Source organism: Drosophila biarmipes, chromosome 2L (genome assembly GCF_025231255.1).
Source record: "Drosophila biarmipes strain raj3 chromosome 2L, RU_DBia_V1.1, whole genome shotgun sequence".
Lineage (NCBI taxonomy): Eukaryota > Metazoa > Arthropoda > Insecta > Diptera > Drosophilidae > Drosophila > Drosophila biarmipes.
Window position 1 is genome coordinate 8,319,687 of NC_066612.1, and position 16,399 is coordinate 8,336,085.

A 16,399-nucleotide genomic window follows, 5' to 3' on the forward strand; every position below is an offset into this window, starting at 1 on the left:
AATTAAATTAAGTTAAGCGAGGGTATCAAAAGTGCTCAGCCCTTTCAAAAACTATCGATTTAGTGGGCAAACAGCCGTGCCATCGCTATAGGAATTGCCATTCACTGGAAAAGATGGTAGTGAATTGAAATGTATTTAAATTTTCCAACATTTTCCGGGCCCAAAACACTGCTGGAAAATGTTGTTCCGCTCCGCGAAAAGCAAGTTCGACGCCGGCGACGTGATGCGTCGAATGAAGCGCCTGGCGGAGGGCACCATGTCCTCGTACCGCCGACTGTTCCTCCTGCTCCTCTGCGTCTGTGTGGTCTTCTACATGATTCCGCCGATCTTTCGCTACATCTTCCTTAGTGCCCCCGAGCAGAAGGGTGAGTGAGCCGGCCCTGACCACTGCCTGGTCTAACCCTGGTCATCCCTTGCAGATCCCCACAGCATGTGCATGGACGATAGGCTGACGCCCTTTTTCCTGCCAAACTCCGAGTTCGATGCCAATATTCGTCACGTGTCACCAGGGAAAATTCCCGGCGAAAACGACTTCACGCCCTACGTCGGCAACGGCTATCTGGGCTTGGAGATAGCCCACGATGCCTTCCTGAACATAAAAAATGGAAGGGCCATGCAGCTGCCCATTCGCTTCCAGCCGGTGGTTTCCGTGTCTGGGGGACCCGCAACTGGTGGCGAAAAGGAGGCCACTGTCGTCGAGTATTTGACGGGTATGGTCCACCGGTTCCAGTGCTTCACGGGCTACTTTGTGTCCTACACCTACTACGCCCATCGCACTCAGCCGAACATCTTCATGCAGGAGGTGCAGATCACGAACACCAGGAACCTCTTGGAGGACATTGAGCTGGTCATGCCACGCGTCAACCTGCAGAAGCTCACCAGGCGAACAGTGGCCCTCAGGTAGGGTTTAGACCAGCTTATCATTCGACTAAAGCTAACTTGTTTCCTACTCCCTTTCAGCGAACCTGCCTCAGTGGGAGTGTTTACCTACACAGAGCTGGAGGTGCTCTCGGGCATAGTTCAGCCCCACCCAGAGGCTCCCAGTAAATCCATTGTTATAAGCATAGTAAAGCCACAGTTGGACTCCAAGCTGCAGCTGAGAAAGCGAGGCACAGTTCGGATTGTGTATCCCATAGCAGTGCAGTACTCGAAACCGGTGCCCGATCCTCAAGTCAAGGGCCTAAGCGAAGCCATCGAGCAGCAGGCCACTCAAGCGATGGCCAAGCTGCTCCAAAAGCTCGGCTCCAAGGCGTCGAATCCCGGATCCCAGAATAGCATAAACACCTACCGTCAGGAGCACATCGATGTGTGGACGGATCTGTGGGCCACTGGCTTTACGATAAGCACTTCCAAGGCGGAGAACAGCCTGAATGGTGACCGGATCAATGCCACCATGTATGCTGTTCTCTCGCAGGTGCGCAGCTTCGAGTTTGAGGAGATGGGTGCCTCTAAAAAAGAAGAGATTGCCAAGGCACTCACCTACGCCGAGGGTTGCTACGATTCGTATCACACTCTGCAGGCGGAGAACCTCTGGCGGGAGATGTCCAACCTGCAACAGCTCAATTCCCTGGTTACATCGTGGATGTTAACATTGGAAAAGCAAGGCTGTCACAATCTCATACGAGCCGGGGCCTCGGGCGTAATCCAAGGCATGGTTCTGAGTTTCGGCAGCTTTCGCTTTAGCAATCAGCATCTGGAGTGCAATATTCATCCGAAGTTCCTGCACAGGGACTTCCACTTCAGGCGCCTTAATTATGGCAATAAAACCCATGTCAATGTCACCATTATTGTGAAGGAAGACAACAAGGCGGTGATCAACGTGGCGCTGGATCGCTCTGACAGGAGTTACTATGCCTGCGATGGTGGCTGCCTAGATGAGCCCGTGCTGTTAACGTAATTTGCAGCCTTAGACATCCTTTTGTGCCTCATTTTAATAATGTTGATACTTTGCAGGCCCAATCGACGACAATTCCCAGTTAAACTGACTGAACCTTTAACAGCAATATTATACATAACCGAGGACAAACAGCACATGGAGGAGTTGCACCATGTGCTTCACGTTAAGGAAGTGGTCGAGGGTGAGCTGTTGGACCAGGACCTCAAAAACCAATAACATAGTTCGCTAATTATGATTTTGCTTGCAGCTCCTGCCCATGAACAGCATCTAATCGCCCTGCATCGGCATGGCCACCAGCTGGGTGGATTGCCCACGCTTTTCTGGGTTTCCGTGTGTGCAATAATCATAGTATTCCACATATTCCTGTGCAAGCTCATTATCAAGGAGTACTGCGAGCCGAGCGATAAGTTAAGATATCGTTATAACAAACCGTGATCCTAGTTGTATATAAAATTTGGATGCTAGTAAAATATGATTATCTAATGAAAAATTAACACCAATTAACTGTAGTGTATTTTTTAACCTCCTTGCGGTCCGAAATAATTCGAATATAGTTACGTAACGTTTGACTGTAATTAACCAAAAAAGAATTAAACATATATTTTTTATAATTTAATTATCCAGAATTTAATATTGTTTTCAAAAGGAGCTCTTCTTTTTCCCTAAACATTATTTAAAGCCATTGTATTTTCTAACATTTAAAATGCTTTACTTTCCAAAAGGCAGATCATTTAGCTTATATACAGAGATATAGAGAGTGTGCAAAATGCATTGGTTTAACTAGAGTTCTTGATTTCGTTGGTGCTAGAAAATTCGTACATGTGCCGACAAGAAGGTACTACAGAAACTCCATCTCAACTTCGATATCCACTGGTCTCTACACGTGACTACAACTCCACTCTACTTGGTGACCTTGTGTATGCTCTCGGCCAGGTACTCGACATTCTTGCTGGTGACTCCCGCCATCGAAACGCGACCATCGTTGGTCAGATAGACGCTGTGCTCCTTGATCAGCTTCTGCACCTGCTCGGGCTTCAGTCCGGTGAAACAGAACATGCCGATTTGGTTGACAATGTGGTCCCAGTTCTGGCTGGATCCCAGTTTCTCCAGGTTGTTCTTCAGCTGGCTGCGCACATTGATGATGCGGTCGGCCATCAGCTTCACATCCTTTAGCCACTGGGCGCGCAGGTCCTCGTTGTTCAGGATCTCGGCGGCAATGCGAGCTCCATGAACGGGGGGGTTGGAGTACAGACCGCGGATCAGGATCTTAACCTGGGACAGCACACGGGCAGCCTCCTCCTCGTCGGAGCAAATGACAGAGAAGGCACCAGCACGCTCGCCATACAGTCCCATGTTCTTGGCGAAACTTTGGGCCAAGGCGAAGTCGTGGCCATCGGCCTCGAAGGTGCGCACAGCCTGGGCATCGCGGTCGATGTCACCGGTGGCGAATCCCTGGTAGGCCATGTCGATGAAGGGGTACAGATTGCGCTTCTTCACCACGGCGGAGATCTCTTTCCACTGTTCCAGGGTGGGATCCACTCCAGTTGGGTTGTGGGCGCAGGCGTGCAGCAGAACGATGCTCTTCTCGGGGATTTTCTGGAACATATCATAAAGGTAAATATAAGAAAAGAAAAACCTTAATGGTAATTATTTTTCCCACCTTCAGATCCTCGATCAGGCCGGCAAAGTCCAGGGCACAGGTGTCCTTGTTGTAGTAGCGATACCTGTTCACAGGCAGACCGGCGTGCTCGAAGATGGCCACATGGTTGCCCCACGATGGCGATGGGATGTAGATTTCGCGGTTGCCCTTCCAGAATTTGGCCAGGAAGGCGGCTCCGATGCGCAGAGCTCCAGTTCCACTGATGGACTGGGCGGTCACATTGTGCTTGGCCGCCAGACGCTTGGATCCCTAAAAAGGAAGTTTCTTAACTATTATATACGATTATTTTATGGATTTTAAATGTATAATTACCGTGCCCAAGGCCAGTTCAATGGCTTTGTTGTAGAACTCGGGAATTCCGATGATGGTGGCGTACTCCTTGTCCAAATTACGGCTCAGTACCCTCTTCTCCGCCTGGTTATAAAATAATGTTTTAGTATTAAATGTAAATTTATAAATATTCGAAGCCCACCTCCCGCACACTGGGCAGCACAAAGGGCTGAGTGTTGTCATCGCGATAGGCGCCAGCGCCCAAGTTGATCTTCTTCGGGTTCTTGTCCTTCTTGAAGGCCTCAGTCACTCCCAAAATGGCATCGGGAGGACCCATTTGCACCTCAGAGAACCAGGTTGATCTAAGCGAAATACAAAAATTTAAGTTAGTTTCAAGGAGTTGATAACCTTCAAGGATCTTTAAGGTTATAATATATTCAAGATTATTTAGTTTAAAAAGAAGTTTTTAATATTTACTTTATATATAATCTAATAGTTTAGGTTTTAAGGTTTTCCCTTTTCATAATCCGTATTGAGTAACCTTTACTTCCGCCCTATCAAACTTTAACCCCCGCACACTAGAACACCCCACCCAATGTTGCTATCTGGTTTAAATTTAATTGCTAGATTAGAAAACTGCTTTGTGGGTTATCTCATTCACGTCTGCCACTTGTGGCTATCATTTATCATTTCGGTTTCATGACTAAAGTTTGAAAGTCATCTGGAGGTTTTCTTGGATTCCACACCCACTGGCAACACCTTGTACCCCCTGGACATGGGAGTCTATAAAAATGTCCCCCTTATCAGCTGTAAACATGTTATTATGGGAACTCGGTCGACGATTTACAGACCACACAATATATGTAGATCCATTGAAGCCTACGTCAGCGATAAGGTCGACGATTGTTTGCTGACGTAGCCGGCTTCCCGAGCCTCTTTCTTACTATTCAATAAATCGTGGCAGCAGTCAAACTTAATTAAACTTTTTCAATTAGGCGGCACCTGATTTGGATCTGATTTGTTTGATTTTTCGAAGGAACCCTCAGCGGTTCGATAAAACAAGAAGTTCCATAAAATGGAAATCAAAGCACGCGACAAAGGCGTGATTTGACCACGAATACCCTACGCTGTTTTCGCCCGGCATGTCCGCTGTCTCGAGTCGGTGGCCCACACATTAGCAATATCCTTTAGCGTCATCAGAATGCTTCTGTTCATAGCGAAACCAATTTAAACGCTTACGCAAAGAAAAACAGAAAATTTTGTACAAACGTGAATTTTGATTTTAAACTGATTACTTTCTGAAGATTTTTTCATAGCTGATTCTTTAAAACGTACATGTTATTAAACCTTGGATAATTATAGAGACCACATTAGAATTTTTTTTTAATAAAGTTAAATAAAAATGTTATATTTAGACCTGTTTTATAATTTACTTGTAATGGAAAATTATTCTCATAAAATAATTTTTAAAATATAATTTTCATAAGTGTATTTACTTCCTGTACCGCACTCAGAATTCGTTATCTTCTAACCTATTCATCATGGGCTTTCAAATTGTTCTCCCAAGCGGAATAAAATTGGCAAAAAATAGCATGGAGCGTCACAAGATTGTCTTTAAAAATAAATACACGTAGGTACGTAATTGCAAAAGTAGCCTGTATAGTATAGAGCATATGCAAATACTAGCGAGAAAGATAAAAACAGCTGGAAGCATTCTTTTAGATCTGCCCAAAGAGAATGGTGATGAAATACCAAGCCCCCGAGCTCTGATATAACCATAAATCCGGAAAATAGATATAGTATAAGGCTAGAACTGGAGAGCTGATTCGCAAGGACAAACAAATTATGCAGTAATGGAGAAAACAAACACAAATAGGCGCAATTCGACCGGCACTGCAATGACCTTGGCAAATGACACCGCTGCACTTGCAACGTGTTCGGCGGCCTTCCGTCCCTTTCCCCTACTTTCCCTGCTTTATCACCCCATCTCTCTCTCTCACTTACTTGCAGCGGAGGGCGGCGGGCGCCCATCGGTTGCTGATCAACAAACCGCGCTTACAGATCTGCGACATTGTTAAATGCACTAGGTAGTTGTACTATCTTTAAGTAATTGCAAAATCGCTGCCAATCCAATCGCAGCTGGCCTCCAGAGAATACTAAAGCATGGCAAAATGCGGGCAAACACAATAAGTTGAAAGCTTAAGCTTCAGCCGGTCTGCTTTCGATATTTTTATCGCGGGGGCAGAAAGGTAAAAAGCTCCCAGAGCTCCCACTCTAGCCATTAAATAACTATATTTATCTTGGGTTTAAAGAGCACTGTGATACTATATTAGCTAAGTTAAATTGAAAGAGCTAAATAAATTGTAAATTTAATGATAATTTAGAGTTAGAAAAAGTCCAAGAACTTTATAAAAGTATCTTGAACTTCAAAGAAAATTTAAAATATAAAAATACGCCCATAAGTAGGCAATAAAATAGTGGGCTATGGGGAAGCATATCTTCACACTGCTAAGGCAACCTTTAACTTGCAACTATAATTTGAAATAAAATACTTGGTTATTGTATTTAAAAGGATCTTGTTATTTTTTATTTAAAGCTAAAGTACAAAATTTTAAGAAAAAATTTGTAAAATCTTTAAAAAATATTTTAAAGCATTGCTTTAGCTACATCTTAATATATCATCTTAAAAACAATAATAAATAATTAATAAATACAAATGTAAAATATAAAATAATAAACAAAAATAAATAATTAATGTCTTACATGTTTTAAAAGCCTTTGGGAATTTTGTGAAAAAAGATTATGCTTAGTTATAGGTAAAAGGTCTGGTAAATTATTTAATAAAAAAAAAATTCAAATAATCTTCAAGTTTTGGCAAAGATTTCAATCGATAGTTGGTACCAACCCCAGAAACCGGGGGAGAAAGCTTTTCACTTCTGAGGCGTCGCGCGCAGCTGTTTTCAGTTCTCGAAGAAGCTTTGACTTGTCTTCGCCCTCTCCCCAGATTTAGTAGATTCGTAGCGCTGTGAAAAGGCAGAAACAGGCGATAGCCAACGGCAAAGTCACCCGCTGATATACTTACCTTGTAATTCAATTAACTGGAGGAAAATGCTGAGGTACGCGGTAATTGCCTGTGCTGTCTTGGTGGCCTTTGCGGGAGCCCTGGAGTTCAGCGATTGCGGATCGAAGACGGGCAAGTTCACCAGGGTGGCCATCGAGGGATGTGACACCACCAAGGCGGAGTGCATCCTCAAGAGGAACACCACGGTCAGCTTCTCCATCGACTTCGCCCTGGCCGAGGAGGCCACGGCGGTGAAGACGGTGGTCCACGGCAAGGTCCTGGGCATCGAGATGCCCTTCCCGCTGGCGAATCCGGACGCCTGTGTGGACAGCGGTCTGAAGTGCCCCCTCGAGAAGGAGGAAACCTATCGCTACACGGCCACCCTGCCCGTCCTGAAATCCTATCCCAAGGTCTCGGTCCTCGTCAAGTGGGAGCTGCAGGATCAGGATAGTGCGGACATCATCTGCGTTGAGATTCCCGCGAAAATTCAGTAGGGGATTCGGCGTAGACCCTCTACTATAACCTCGAAATACTGAAGAGAGAGCGCGTTGGGCGTTTCAGTTTTCCCTCTCCATTGTAATCTAATTTAAAATAAAGAAATTTAAACTTAAACTACTAGTTTCGAGCTCGGAATGGAACCCGTAAACAAAAATTTTAAGCAACATTATTTATATTATACTATATTTTATAATTAATTTAAACCATTCTCTTATATATACAACTATCTTTTCTGAGGTAATTGTTATTATTTTTATAAGAAAGCTTGAAATCACAACAAGAGTGGAAAGAATGAGTAATATAATATCATCGGCAGTCTCTGAGCGGAAGCCTCAAGTTCAGACTTTTCTCTCTTATTGTAATCTAATTTGGAATTATCTTTTGTGCGGGTCTTAAGTCGCTCTTTTTGTAGGCCTTTTTTATTGCTATTTTTTGTGTGCCTTGATTGCATCTTCCGCTTTGATGGAAATAAGAGGAAAGAGGGAAAATAAAAAATAAAATAAAAATATATTTCATAGTAAATTGTTTCTTGATGACTTGTTTTAGTTAAATTCTTTTTTACATTGCCTTTAAAAATTCTTATTATATATTGATCGTCTTGAACCTTCTCCAGTCATAACAAATACAAAGAATAAAAAAAATACAAAAAATAAAAAATAGTCGACTGTTTTCTTTGCGCAAAAGATAAGGGAAATTATTGTGCACTGAGAGAAACAAGATTGAAAATCAATATAAGAAAGGAATGTTTACTATACTCTTCATTTTATCGTTGCCTATCTTATCTAAATCTTAGGACCATATTCAATCATATTATAGGAAATTCAATAGTAAAAAATGAATGTTTATTATACTCTTAGCTTTATTTTTACCTATCTTATCTAAATCTTAGGACCAGATGCAATCATTTGATAAGAACTCTACTAGGTATAATGAAATATGGGCTGACTTGGTTAGGAAATTTCAAGACAGACATGTGACTTTCTTGCAATCCTGAACCTCGACTTACACTCATTATGCCAACTACGTTGTTTTCTCAGCTCCTTCAGCTGAGATACTCACTGTCATGGCAAAGATAATGAGTAAGCGACTCTATCGCAATCGAAACAATGCACATCAGTGTTTTGGTTTCGGTTTCGATTACGGTCTAGAGTTCGCATTGCTATTCTCATTTTCTGTGCTGCGCTCTTTCGAACAAAGAATAGCCTGATAAGACGCCAAAAACAACTGAGAAATCACAAAAATAGGCGAGGGTGGGCTTTATTTTCGGGCGATAGGGGTAGCAGCTGAAACCAAGTAAAAACACAAATCAACTGCAGCAGAGCTTTCCATTTCGTTTTCTCAATTTCCATTCCTTTTTCAGCCAAACCACACTCATACACTCCCGAGCTCACAAGCCATATGGCCATATGCAAATAATGCAAGGGGGTGGGAAAAGGTTGGGGAATAGTGGATATAGAGGGTGGTGCATCAGATAGAATTATCCGCAGTGCGCTAGCGCCGGGATATTTAAGCAAAGAAATCGCTTTATTACATTCACTCTGCGCCACGAATTCCTTGAAATGCAATTTTTACCCTGGTTCGGTGTCGGATTTGGTTTCCGTTTTGCGAGTTCACTTTTTGTGGTCCTTGGAATGGTTTGATCCGGCTTATGTGCATTTAAATGCGTGTATAACTTAGGGATTGATGATATTGATAAGCCTGATTTTCTTGTGAGTCGCTCGCAATTTTGTTGAGATTTTAAATCATTTAGTATTTTTTTAGAATTGCAATATTTCTTTTCCATTACACGGTTACTTTATTCTACAGCATCTAGTGAATATCTTGGTATCTTAGCCAATGACATTAAATTTCACCTTCCGGTTAGGGCTTCCGAAAGTCAGCTCTGCGAGAAAAAAGTCCACTTCCTCTGATGTTTTCACTTGATTTACATATGAATCCGCATAAAGCACGGCAGTCCGAAACTGCAAAGAAATGTGGGCCAAGCCCCGAGTCCATCCTCTTAACCCACCGAGGCGGCGCCACGCCACGCAGCCCCCTTAACCCATCTGCAGACACAGCTGACGTTTAAAAACTTGACACAACGCTGCATGCAAAAGTGGGCGGGAGTGGGTGGTGCGGATGGAGGCGGAGTCGTTGGGGGCAGTGCGAAAAATAAAAATGGGAAATGAAAAGAAATGTAGGCGGATGTGGGTACACTTAGAGAATAATGGATATATCCTAGACATAAAAAAAATAGTAAATAAATAAATAAAATTCATTGATTAGTTATAATAAAATATTAACCAATAATTATTAAATTTAATCTAGATTGCACACCACATGCCACGCTAGGAGGAGCTATAGGCGAGATTTCTTAAAAGCACTCAATTTATTGCAAGCATATATCCATCCCTCTCGCACCTTCTTTGCCTAAGTAATGTGTATCTGATAGACTGTACCATCGTCTATACATTGTTAGTTGTTTTTTTACATATTCTCTACTTTATCTAAGTTTTTGGTCTAAGCTAATAAAAAACTATCAACAATATTTGTAAGCTCCTTATACATATGGTAAAAGAAAGCTATTTCTTAGATGTAGTTAAATATTTGATAGGTTATGCCATAATTTAATATACAATTTCCTTTCTAAGATGAGGGTAAATTTTTAACAAGCGTATGTTATTCTATACCCATTATTTAATGTTATTTTCCGTGCATTTCTGGTATCTCTGCTTCTGGTTGCATATCGTATGAGTTAACCCACCAGGCAGCAACTCCCCTGCAACCCAGCCCCCTTTGTAAGCCGCTGTGTCTGCACAGAATTTCTTGCATAAATAGCAGCATGTGCGGAGATCCCTCTTTGTCTGCGGAATAAAAATAAAAACATTTCTGCTCTGGCTGCATTTAAAAGTAAAATGCAACTTCCGCCCCCAATCGAATGTTAATGTTATATGAACAATTTTCGTTGCAATGCGGTTTGCCATTGTAAAATAATTCTGAGCTCCGGTTCTGGCCATGTCATTTTTTGGTCACTGCGCACACCGAGTTTTCTTGTCTGACTCCGCAGCATTTAATTCCGTTAATTACGAGGGCCCACTTTAAAGAGGGGGTCCTTTGGGGGTCCGTAAGTATCGCCCTCATCTGTCGCTGACAGTCCGCCCAACTTTATGTTTATTTTCATTCTCATTATGTTTTCATATTTTTTCGTAGTTTTTTGTTTCGAAGTGCTTTTAGTGGTGTCTAAACTTTAAAATTGTGTGGGCGAAATGGCCTGATTAATTGAAAAAGTTCAGAATTTGTTTGTGGCACATGTCATTGCTGCACTGTGACGATATATCGTCATTATAGGGTAGAGTTTCTTTGATTTAAGGGAGATTGCCTTGCATGTTTTCTCTATTTCTCTTGCTTGGATCGCTTTGAAGGGGTTTTCTTGATTGTCTTGGCCCAGATAGGAGCTTAAGTTCAAAGCTGTGCCAATTAGGGTGATTACAAAATGGAAGGAACAAGTAGAGTGGAAAAAGTCTAAAAAAATATGTAGGCAAAAGCCTTAAAGCATTGATTTTATTGATATCGAAATATTTTTAAATTATTAACCTTAAATTAAATGGCTACGTTTGGTTGACAGTAACATTAAGAACTTAATCAGAATTTAAGCAATTTTCAATGCCGATCTTTTAAGAAGTGTCTCCTATGCCTGTATTTTTTATCGACTTTAACGAAGCATTCGAATTTATGGAAGGACTCTACGCACTTATCGTCATTCTTGATGGAAAGGCAGGGCTGACTGTCCTCCGGTTTAAATCTCTTATTTACAACGTCCATTATAGAAATTTGCTCAAAGACGCAATCTACAAAGCACTTAATCCTGTGAGTTCTACTTTTGACTCTGTAACTGAGCAGGATACCCCTGGCATCTTTGATCTTAACATGGTTCCTCTTTGCACAGTCATTTGCTGTTTCCACAAAACGCGGCTGTTGATATAAATAAACTTTTATAAGAATAAAGTAAGGGCTTGTACAATGAGACTTACCAGCGAATTGGCCAGAACTGAGAGGCTAACTAGAAATGCACAAATCAGCAGCAGTCTCATTTTGCAGATCTTATTTCTTAGTAACACTGAGATATTCAGCTCGATTTTAAATAGGTTTTGGTGGCACACCTGTTAAAAATGTTATGGTTTCTTACGCTTCAACTGGTTTAAAAGGGTAGCATAAAATCTTAATTAGTTTTACATGGTCGATATATGAAGAACTTATTTAAAAAGCTCTATTTTTTACCCCTCTGCGGTGGCCGATCAAAATTGCGCGCATATATTTTTAATAGTTTCCCACCTCCGATCCACTTGTAATCCCCTTGTTACTCTTAACAGTGGCATATTTTTTGTGACCCTGTTCCTGTTGCGGTTTTTGCATTTTAAATAAATCCCATTCGGCTGTCAGACGGACCTGCAGTTATCTTAATTATTTGTATGCGGCATTGGCCGGCATTCGTTGTTAACAGGATGGAAATGCATTGCATGCCATAACTACAAGTAAATGCTCAAAAAAGTGTGATCTGGGTATGGGTTTTGCCACGACCTGTCAATTCTTCAGCGGTTTTTTTCTTGTTTCGCTGACATCCGAACTATGGAATGGTTCGAAAAAAATCGCAACAGGAACAATCTGCAGTCCTGGTGCTGACAGTTATGATATGGCAGCCGGATGGAAGGGCACAAAAGCATGGCACTGGCAAAAAATTTAAATTGCATTGCATTGCAATTAATCAAATGGCGAAACAGATAGCTTAATTTGTTTACGCTGTGCCCTGAAATGCAACCCGACACATAAGCCAGCTCCATTGTCCGTTAAATGTCCGTCTTTTGTCCGCCGATGTCATTAGCATCGCGATTACCTCTACATTTTTAATGCGCTCTCGTTTGTTTGTCCACATGTGCAAATTATCCGGGAATGTCCTTCACTTGGGCCCAACGACCGCCATTAAAAACAAATTAATTTAAAATTAATTATTTGACAAATATTCCCTGAAGCAGAATTTTTTGTTCAATTTTAATATGATTTGTCAATAGTCATAGTGCCTAAGTTCTACAGATTACCTTTAAATATTTTTTGGCAATACATTAAATTAAAGATATAATTTATAAGTTATAATATAATATTGCATATTTAATATTTATACCCATAAAACAAATATTAAATTTTGCACCAGTCAAAGAAGAACATTATTGCCCTCTGCTTTCAGCTCTTTATAGAAGTTGTTTGAACAGTTTTCGCATGCAAAGGGAAATGCAACCTCATTAACATTTCGAATTTTTCGAACATTTTCCGCATTGCATTTGCAATTGCAGTGGAAGGGTGAAACTACACATGAACTTTGTATCAAAATAAAATATTGAATTAGGCACATGTACAAATGGGCCGAATGAATTTTTGGTTTGCTGCTCTATTGGCACACGCGGCGTATGCGCAATATTTAGTGCACTTAAAGAGCAACCATTTGCATAATGAGGGAGTCATACCACCGTTAAACTAGGAACCCAAATATACATAAACAAAGTAAAAATTGCACTGTGTTGTGGTGCGTCCGCCCTCAAAGAGTTGTTCAATTAATGTGCTCGGGTCCATGCGGCGTATGCGTAATGCCAAAATGCGAAATAAGGTGATATGAATTGCCAAACGGTTTCAGTAAATACGCACATAATGCTTGGCTGTATTCAATGTTTATTTGCGGTCAGTTAAAGGAGCTTATTGATTCCCAGGACCAGTTTTTGGCAGCCATATGCAATTGAAATGTGTTCCAAATGTGGGTATTTTGGCTAAATGGTTGGGTATTTAAAAATATTTTAGGTCTTACCAATATGTTAAAAAAATTAAAGACTTTACCCATTTGTCTAGACTGACAAAGCCGTGAAAGACAGCCAGACCCACTGACATACAAATGGAACATCACCATTTCCACATAATCCCACCCTTGAAACTTAACCCCCTGCTGCCCCTGCTGCCCATGTGTGCCCAGCGTGTAGTCAGACTCACAGTTGAGGCGCCCTTCCATATAAATCACATAAATATTCACATTTATTTTCATTTCCAGCACTCTCCGCCCCTTTTTTGTTTCATTTCGTTTTCCTGTTGCCAAAGAGTCCTAGATTTACATATTCATTTTGGCCCACATTTCATTCTTTCTGCGCTATGTGCTTTTTTTCCTGTGGAAAAAGCGAGTGGTGGCACTTAAAAAGTCGTTACAAGGTGCAAAAGTTTTCTATGTCAAAATATTCAGCCGGCAGAGGCAGAGACAATGACACTGAAGTGTGGGAAATAGTTCTGGGAAATGGGGTTTCACAGTCGCCTGCATATGTCAATGGTTTTCCGAAAAAGAAAAAATCGAAATAAAGAGGCTCGACCCATTTAGGAGTTCACAGGCTGAGAGATATATCTGTCATCAATTTGGAAGAGGAAAAAATGAAAGGAAAAATTCCCATTTAATTGCCCGAAACGGAAAAATGGTCGACAAAGTTTCAAGCTTTCCAAAATGTTCCCCTTTGCCAAACACCGACTACAGATTGAGCCAGAGATGTGTGGACAAAGTTTGGACCGAAAAATTTCATAACTTTTCAATGGGGCTAATATTAAGTTACCTCAGCAAGAATTTAACTTCAATCAGGACATACACACAAGCAGCAGAAAAAGCAGGGGAAAAGTCCTGGCAATCAATTTCAAATTTATCCTGGTCTCATTTGCCTGGGCGTAAATTACTTAGGAGCCATTCGTTTATTACACCTATCGGCAAACTACACAAAATTGACAGCTTAATGATTTGTTCATAACTTTGCCAATGGCTTCTTATTTATAGGAAACTTGGACGTACGTAAGGCATAGAAGCTGTAAATGGTAATTAGAAAAGTTGGGCCCATGTGTGTTTCACTAAGCTCTGGGGGAATTATATGGAGCCGGAAAGTTTAGCCGACAAATTATATGAGGGCTTGGCTGTAATTGGATTACCGAAAACGGCAAGGTATGGAAGTATTCTTTTGGGGGTAAATACTTAAGTGTTACATTTAATTTTCCGAAAAAGTCCTTATAAAAGATATTTAATATTATACTGATGCAAACTTTATTTGCTAGATTGTGTGCTTCGATTCGGAACAATTTATTCATAATACTCTTTTACCGGTTTAAACATTAAAAACCAATTTCTTTGAAGTGCAAATTTCTTCAATTTTCAAACTCAATTATCTTAGTTTAATGGCAAAGTTTCGTAACCAATTCCGACGATTTAAGCATAAATATTGAATATGCGCAGGCAGATAAAATGAAAGTCAGCCGGGAGGAGACTGTCGGCCACTTTCACACTTTCATGGCATTTCTAGAAGCAACGTCAATTTGCCATTTCATCAATTAAATATGCTGACAGACTTCGATTATTTATAGAGAATGAAGCCCAAAATGCGGTCGTAAAGGCGAATATCTTTGAATATATTTATTTAAATACGTGTATACCTGTTTTCAATCTCAGCTCGCTGAGGCTGTGTGTGTGTGGGTGGAAATTACTTTTCGGAAAATTATCATGCACATTGGCTGATGGCACATGCCACTCACACAAGCGGTCTTATATGGGAAAATTCAATTTGATGCTGCTGCAGTTGCAGTTGCGCTGCTGTTGTTGATGTCACTCGCCCGACTCATTAAGTATTAATTGTAAATTTTAATTAAAATAAACCGAAACGATTACGGACACAACGGAGGCAAGGAGACGAGGCGAGATTGACCGGCAAACTCTCCTGCTCCTGATGGCCAGGTAATAATGTTTACTGATTTTATACCACCCACCACCCACCTCCCGCCGAATATACACATTGCCCATATATGCATACGTATATATGAAAAATCCCATTAATTGGCCGGTAAAAGACCATTCCAGTGAAGTAAAAACAATAATAAATAATGAAAGATTGCGACTGCAGCTGGGGAGTGGCAAATGAAAAGAGCAACTGCAACTGCAACTGACATCTTCCGCCGTTATGCTTCTGCTTCTGGCCGACTTTGATCAGTCGGTTAACGTATGACTCAGAGTGGGCGTGGCCAATATGGGGCAGGCTTAAATATCGGCCATTAAGTGATTGTTGCGGCAGGCCGATTAATTTCATGCGTTGCATTAAGATAATATGACAGACAAGGCTGGGTAAATTTCACTTTTGTTAAGTGCTCTTAACATCAAAGGAATATTATACTTATTGATGGCGTTGTACACATTATTAACGTATGAGTGGTATCTATAAAGAATATTCTTTTTAAAAATACAATTTTTCAAGGTACCTGCCTAATTTTTTGATAGGGTTCTTGCTTTGAGGTATGTTAAGCCCCTCTTAAGTCGGGAATATTAAATGAGTATGCTCATTATTAATTTCTATTGCAGATTTGAATACATAATTTATATATTTATAAAAAATACACTTTAAAGAAATTATGTTTTTGCTTTTACTTATAAGTAACTCTGTAAAATAAAGGTCAACTTGGTTATTTTAACGCAATATATTAATGGATAGTGGCTAAAATTTTTTAAATTAAGAAATATATCATAAAAGACGTGTAGCTTAATTTATATTGGAGACATTAAACCATTTGAAATATATAACTAATGAATGACTTGGAAATATTAAATGATGGCAGCGAAATATAATCGTTTTTGTTGTAGATAAATGATATACTATAAATTACAATTTATTTCAACCACACCCACTTGTTTTATAGTATCCTTGCCTTCACTTCAAAATAACTATGAAAAGCCTTAAACAAAAATTTCTGTTCAGCTTAACAACGATAAAACCTCGATAAGCAGCCTTTCATCATTCCTTGGGCGTGCCTGAAATATGGCCAATAAATCGGGTGTTAATAATCTGCCCCCGTGCACATGTGGGCGTGGCACATTCGCACAATGAATGGCCCTGCAAACACGGGCGCAATGAATTGTATTTATTTGTGCGCCATAATTTGCTTATTTTTGTTTCACGTTGTCACGTCTGCCGGAACATTCCCGCTG

At 40.7% G+C, this 16,399-nt stretch overlaps 4 protein-coding genes across 5 annotated transcripts; 2 read left to right on the plus strand and 2 right to left on the minus strand.

Moving 5' to 3' along the window:
• Window positions 1–106: 106 nt before the first annotated feature.
• Window positions 107–2,513, plus strand: LOC108032668 (uncharacterized protein KIAA2013 homolog). The gene is made up of 5 exons (XM_017106629.3): window positions 107–365; window positions 420–900; window positions 961–1,893; window positions 1,954–2,078; window positions 2,145–2,513. The coding sequence occupies exons 1-5, from the start codon at window positions 179–181 to the stop codon at window positions 2,330–2,332; spliced, it is 1,914 nt and encodes a 637-aa protein (XP_016962118.1). The 5' UTR covers window positions 107–178; the 3' UTR covers window positions 2,333–2,513.
• On the minus strand, window positions 2,497–5,995 carry LOC108032669 (aspartate aminotransferase, mitochondrial). 2 transcript variants are annotated; one of them, XM_017106631.3, is made up of 5 exons: window positions 5,832–5,995; window positions 4,030–4,189; window positions 3,870–3,971; window positions 3,558–3,806; window positions 2,497–3,493 (listed from the first exon to the last, which is right to left on the minus strand). In XM_017106631.3, exons 1-5 carry the CDS (start codon window positions 5,897–5,899, stop codon window positions 2,798–2,800), a joined length of 1,275 nt encoding a protein of 424 aa, XP_016962120.1. In that variant the 5' UTR covers window positions 5,900–5,995; the 3' UTR covers window positions 2,497–2,797. The 2 variants fall into 2 exon arrangements, with proteins under 2 accessions (XP_016962120.1, XP_016962119.1); XM_017106630.3 differs by lacking the exon at window positions 5,832–5,995 and adding an exon at window positions 4,954–5,121.
• Window positions 5,996–6,800: 805 nt separating this feature from the next.
• Window positions 6,801–7,500, plus strand: LOC108032378 (NPC intracellular cholesterol transporter 2 homolog a). Its single transcript, XM_017106199.3, has one exon. It carries the CDS (start codon window positions 6,936–6,938, stop codon window positions 7,380–7,382), a length of 447 nt encoding a protein of 148 aa, XP_016961688.1. The 5' UTR covers window positions 6,801–6,935; the 3' UTR covers window positions 7,383–7,500.
• A 3,396-nt stretch (window positions 7,501–10,896) lies between these two features.
• Window positions 10,897–11,506, minus strand: LOC108032485 (uncharacterized). Its single transcript, XM_017106306.3, has 2 exons — window positions 11,397–11,506; window positions 10,897–11,337 (listed from the first exon to the last, which is right to left on the minus strand). Exons 1-2 carry the CDS (start codon window positions 11,454–11,456, stop codon window positions 11,026–11,028), a joined length of 372 nt encoding a protein of 123 aa, XP_016961795.1. The 5' UTR covers window positions 11,457–11,506; the 3' UTR covers window positions 10,897–11,025.
• Between the last annotated feature and the right edge of the window lie 4,893 nt (window positions 11,507–16,399).

What these genes read in the sequence shown, in the direction of transcription:
- LOC108032668 (XM_017106629.3), top strand. Translation starts at nt 179, where the DNA reads ATGTTGTTCCGCTCCGCGAAAAGCAAGTTCGACGCCGGCGACGTGATG. An exon ending in GATGAGCCCGTGCTGTTAAC is followed by an intron (nt 1,894 to 1,953) that starts GTAATTTGCAGC and finishes GATACTTTGCAG; the next exon opens with GCCCAATCGACGACAATTCC. An exon ending in CGTTAAGGAAGTGGTCGAGG is followed by an intron (nt 2,079 to 2,144) that starts GTGAGCTGTTGG and finishes TTTTGCTTGCAG; the next exon opens with CTCCTGCCCATGAACAGCAT.
- LOC108032669 (XM_017106630.3), bottom strand. Translation starts at nt 5,042, where the DNA reads ATGAACAGAAGCATTCTGATGACGCTAAAGGATATTGCTAATGTGTGG. An exon ending in TGCTGCCCAGTGTGCGGGAG is followed by an intron (nt 3,972 to 4,029) that starts GTGGGCTTCGAA and finishes TTTTATAACCAG; the next exon opens with GCGGAGAAGAGGGTACTGAG. An exon ending in TTGAACTGGCCTTGGGCACG is followed by an intron (nt 3,807 to 3,869) that starts GTAATTATACAT and finishes CTTCCTTTTTAG; the next exon opens with GGATCCAAGCGTCTGGCGGC.
- LOC108032378 (XM_017106199.3), top strand. Translation starts at nt 6,936, where the DNA reads ATGCTGAGGTACGCGGTAATTGCCTGTGCTGTCTTGGTGGCCTTTGCG.
- LOC108032485 (XM_017106306.3), bottom strand. Translation starts at nt 11,456, where the DNA reads ATGAGACTGCTGCTGATTTGTGCATTTCTAGTTAGCCTCTCAGTTCTG. An exon ending in CAGTTCTGGCCAATTCGCTG is followed by an intron (nt 11,338 to 11,396) that starts GTAAGTCTCATT and finishes TTATATCAACAG; the next exon opens with CCGCGTTTTGTGGAAACAGC.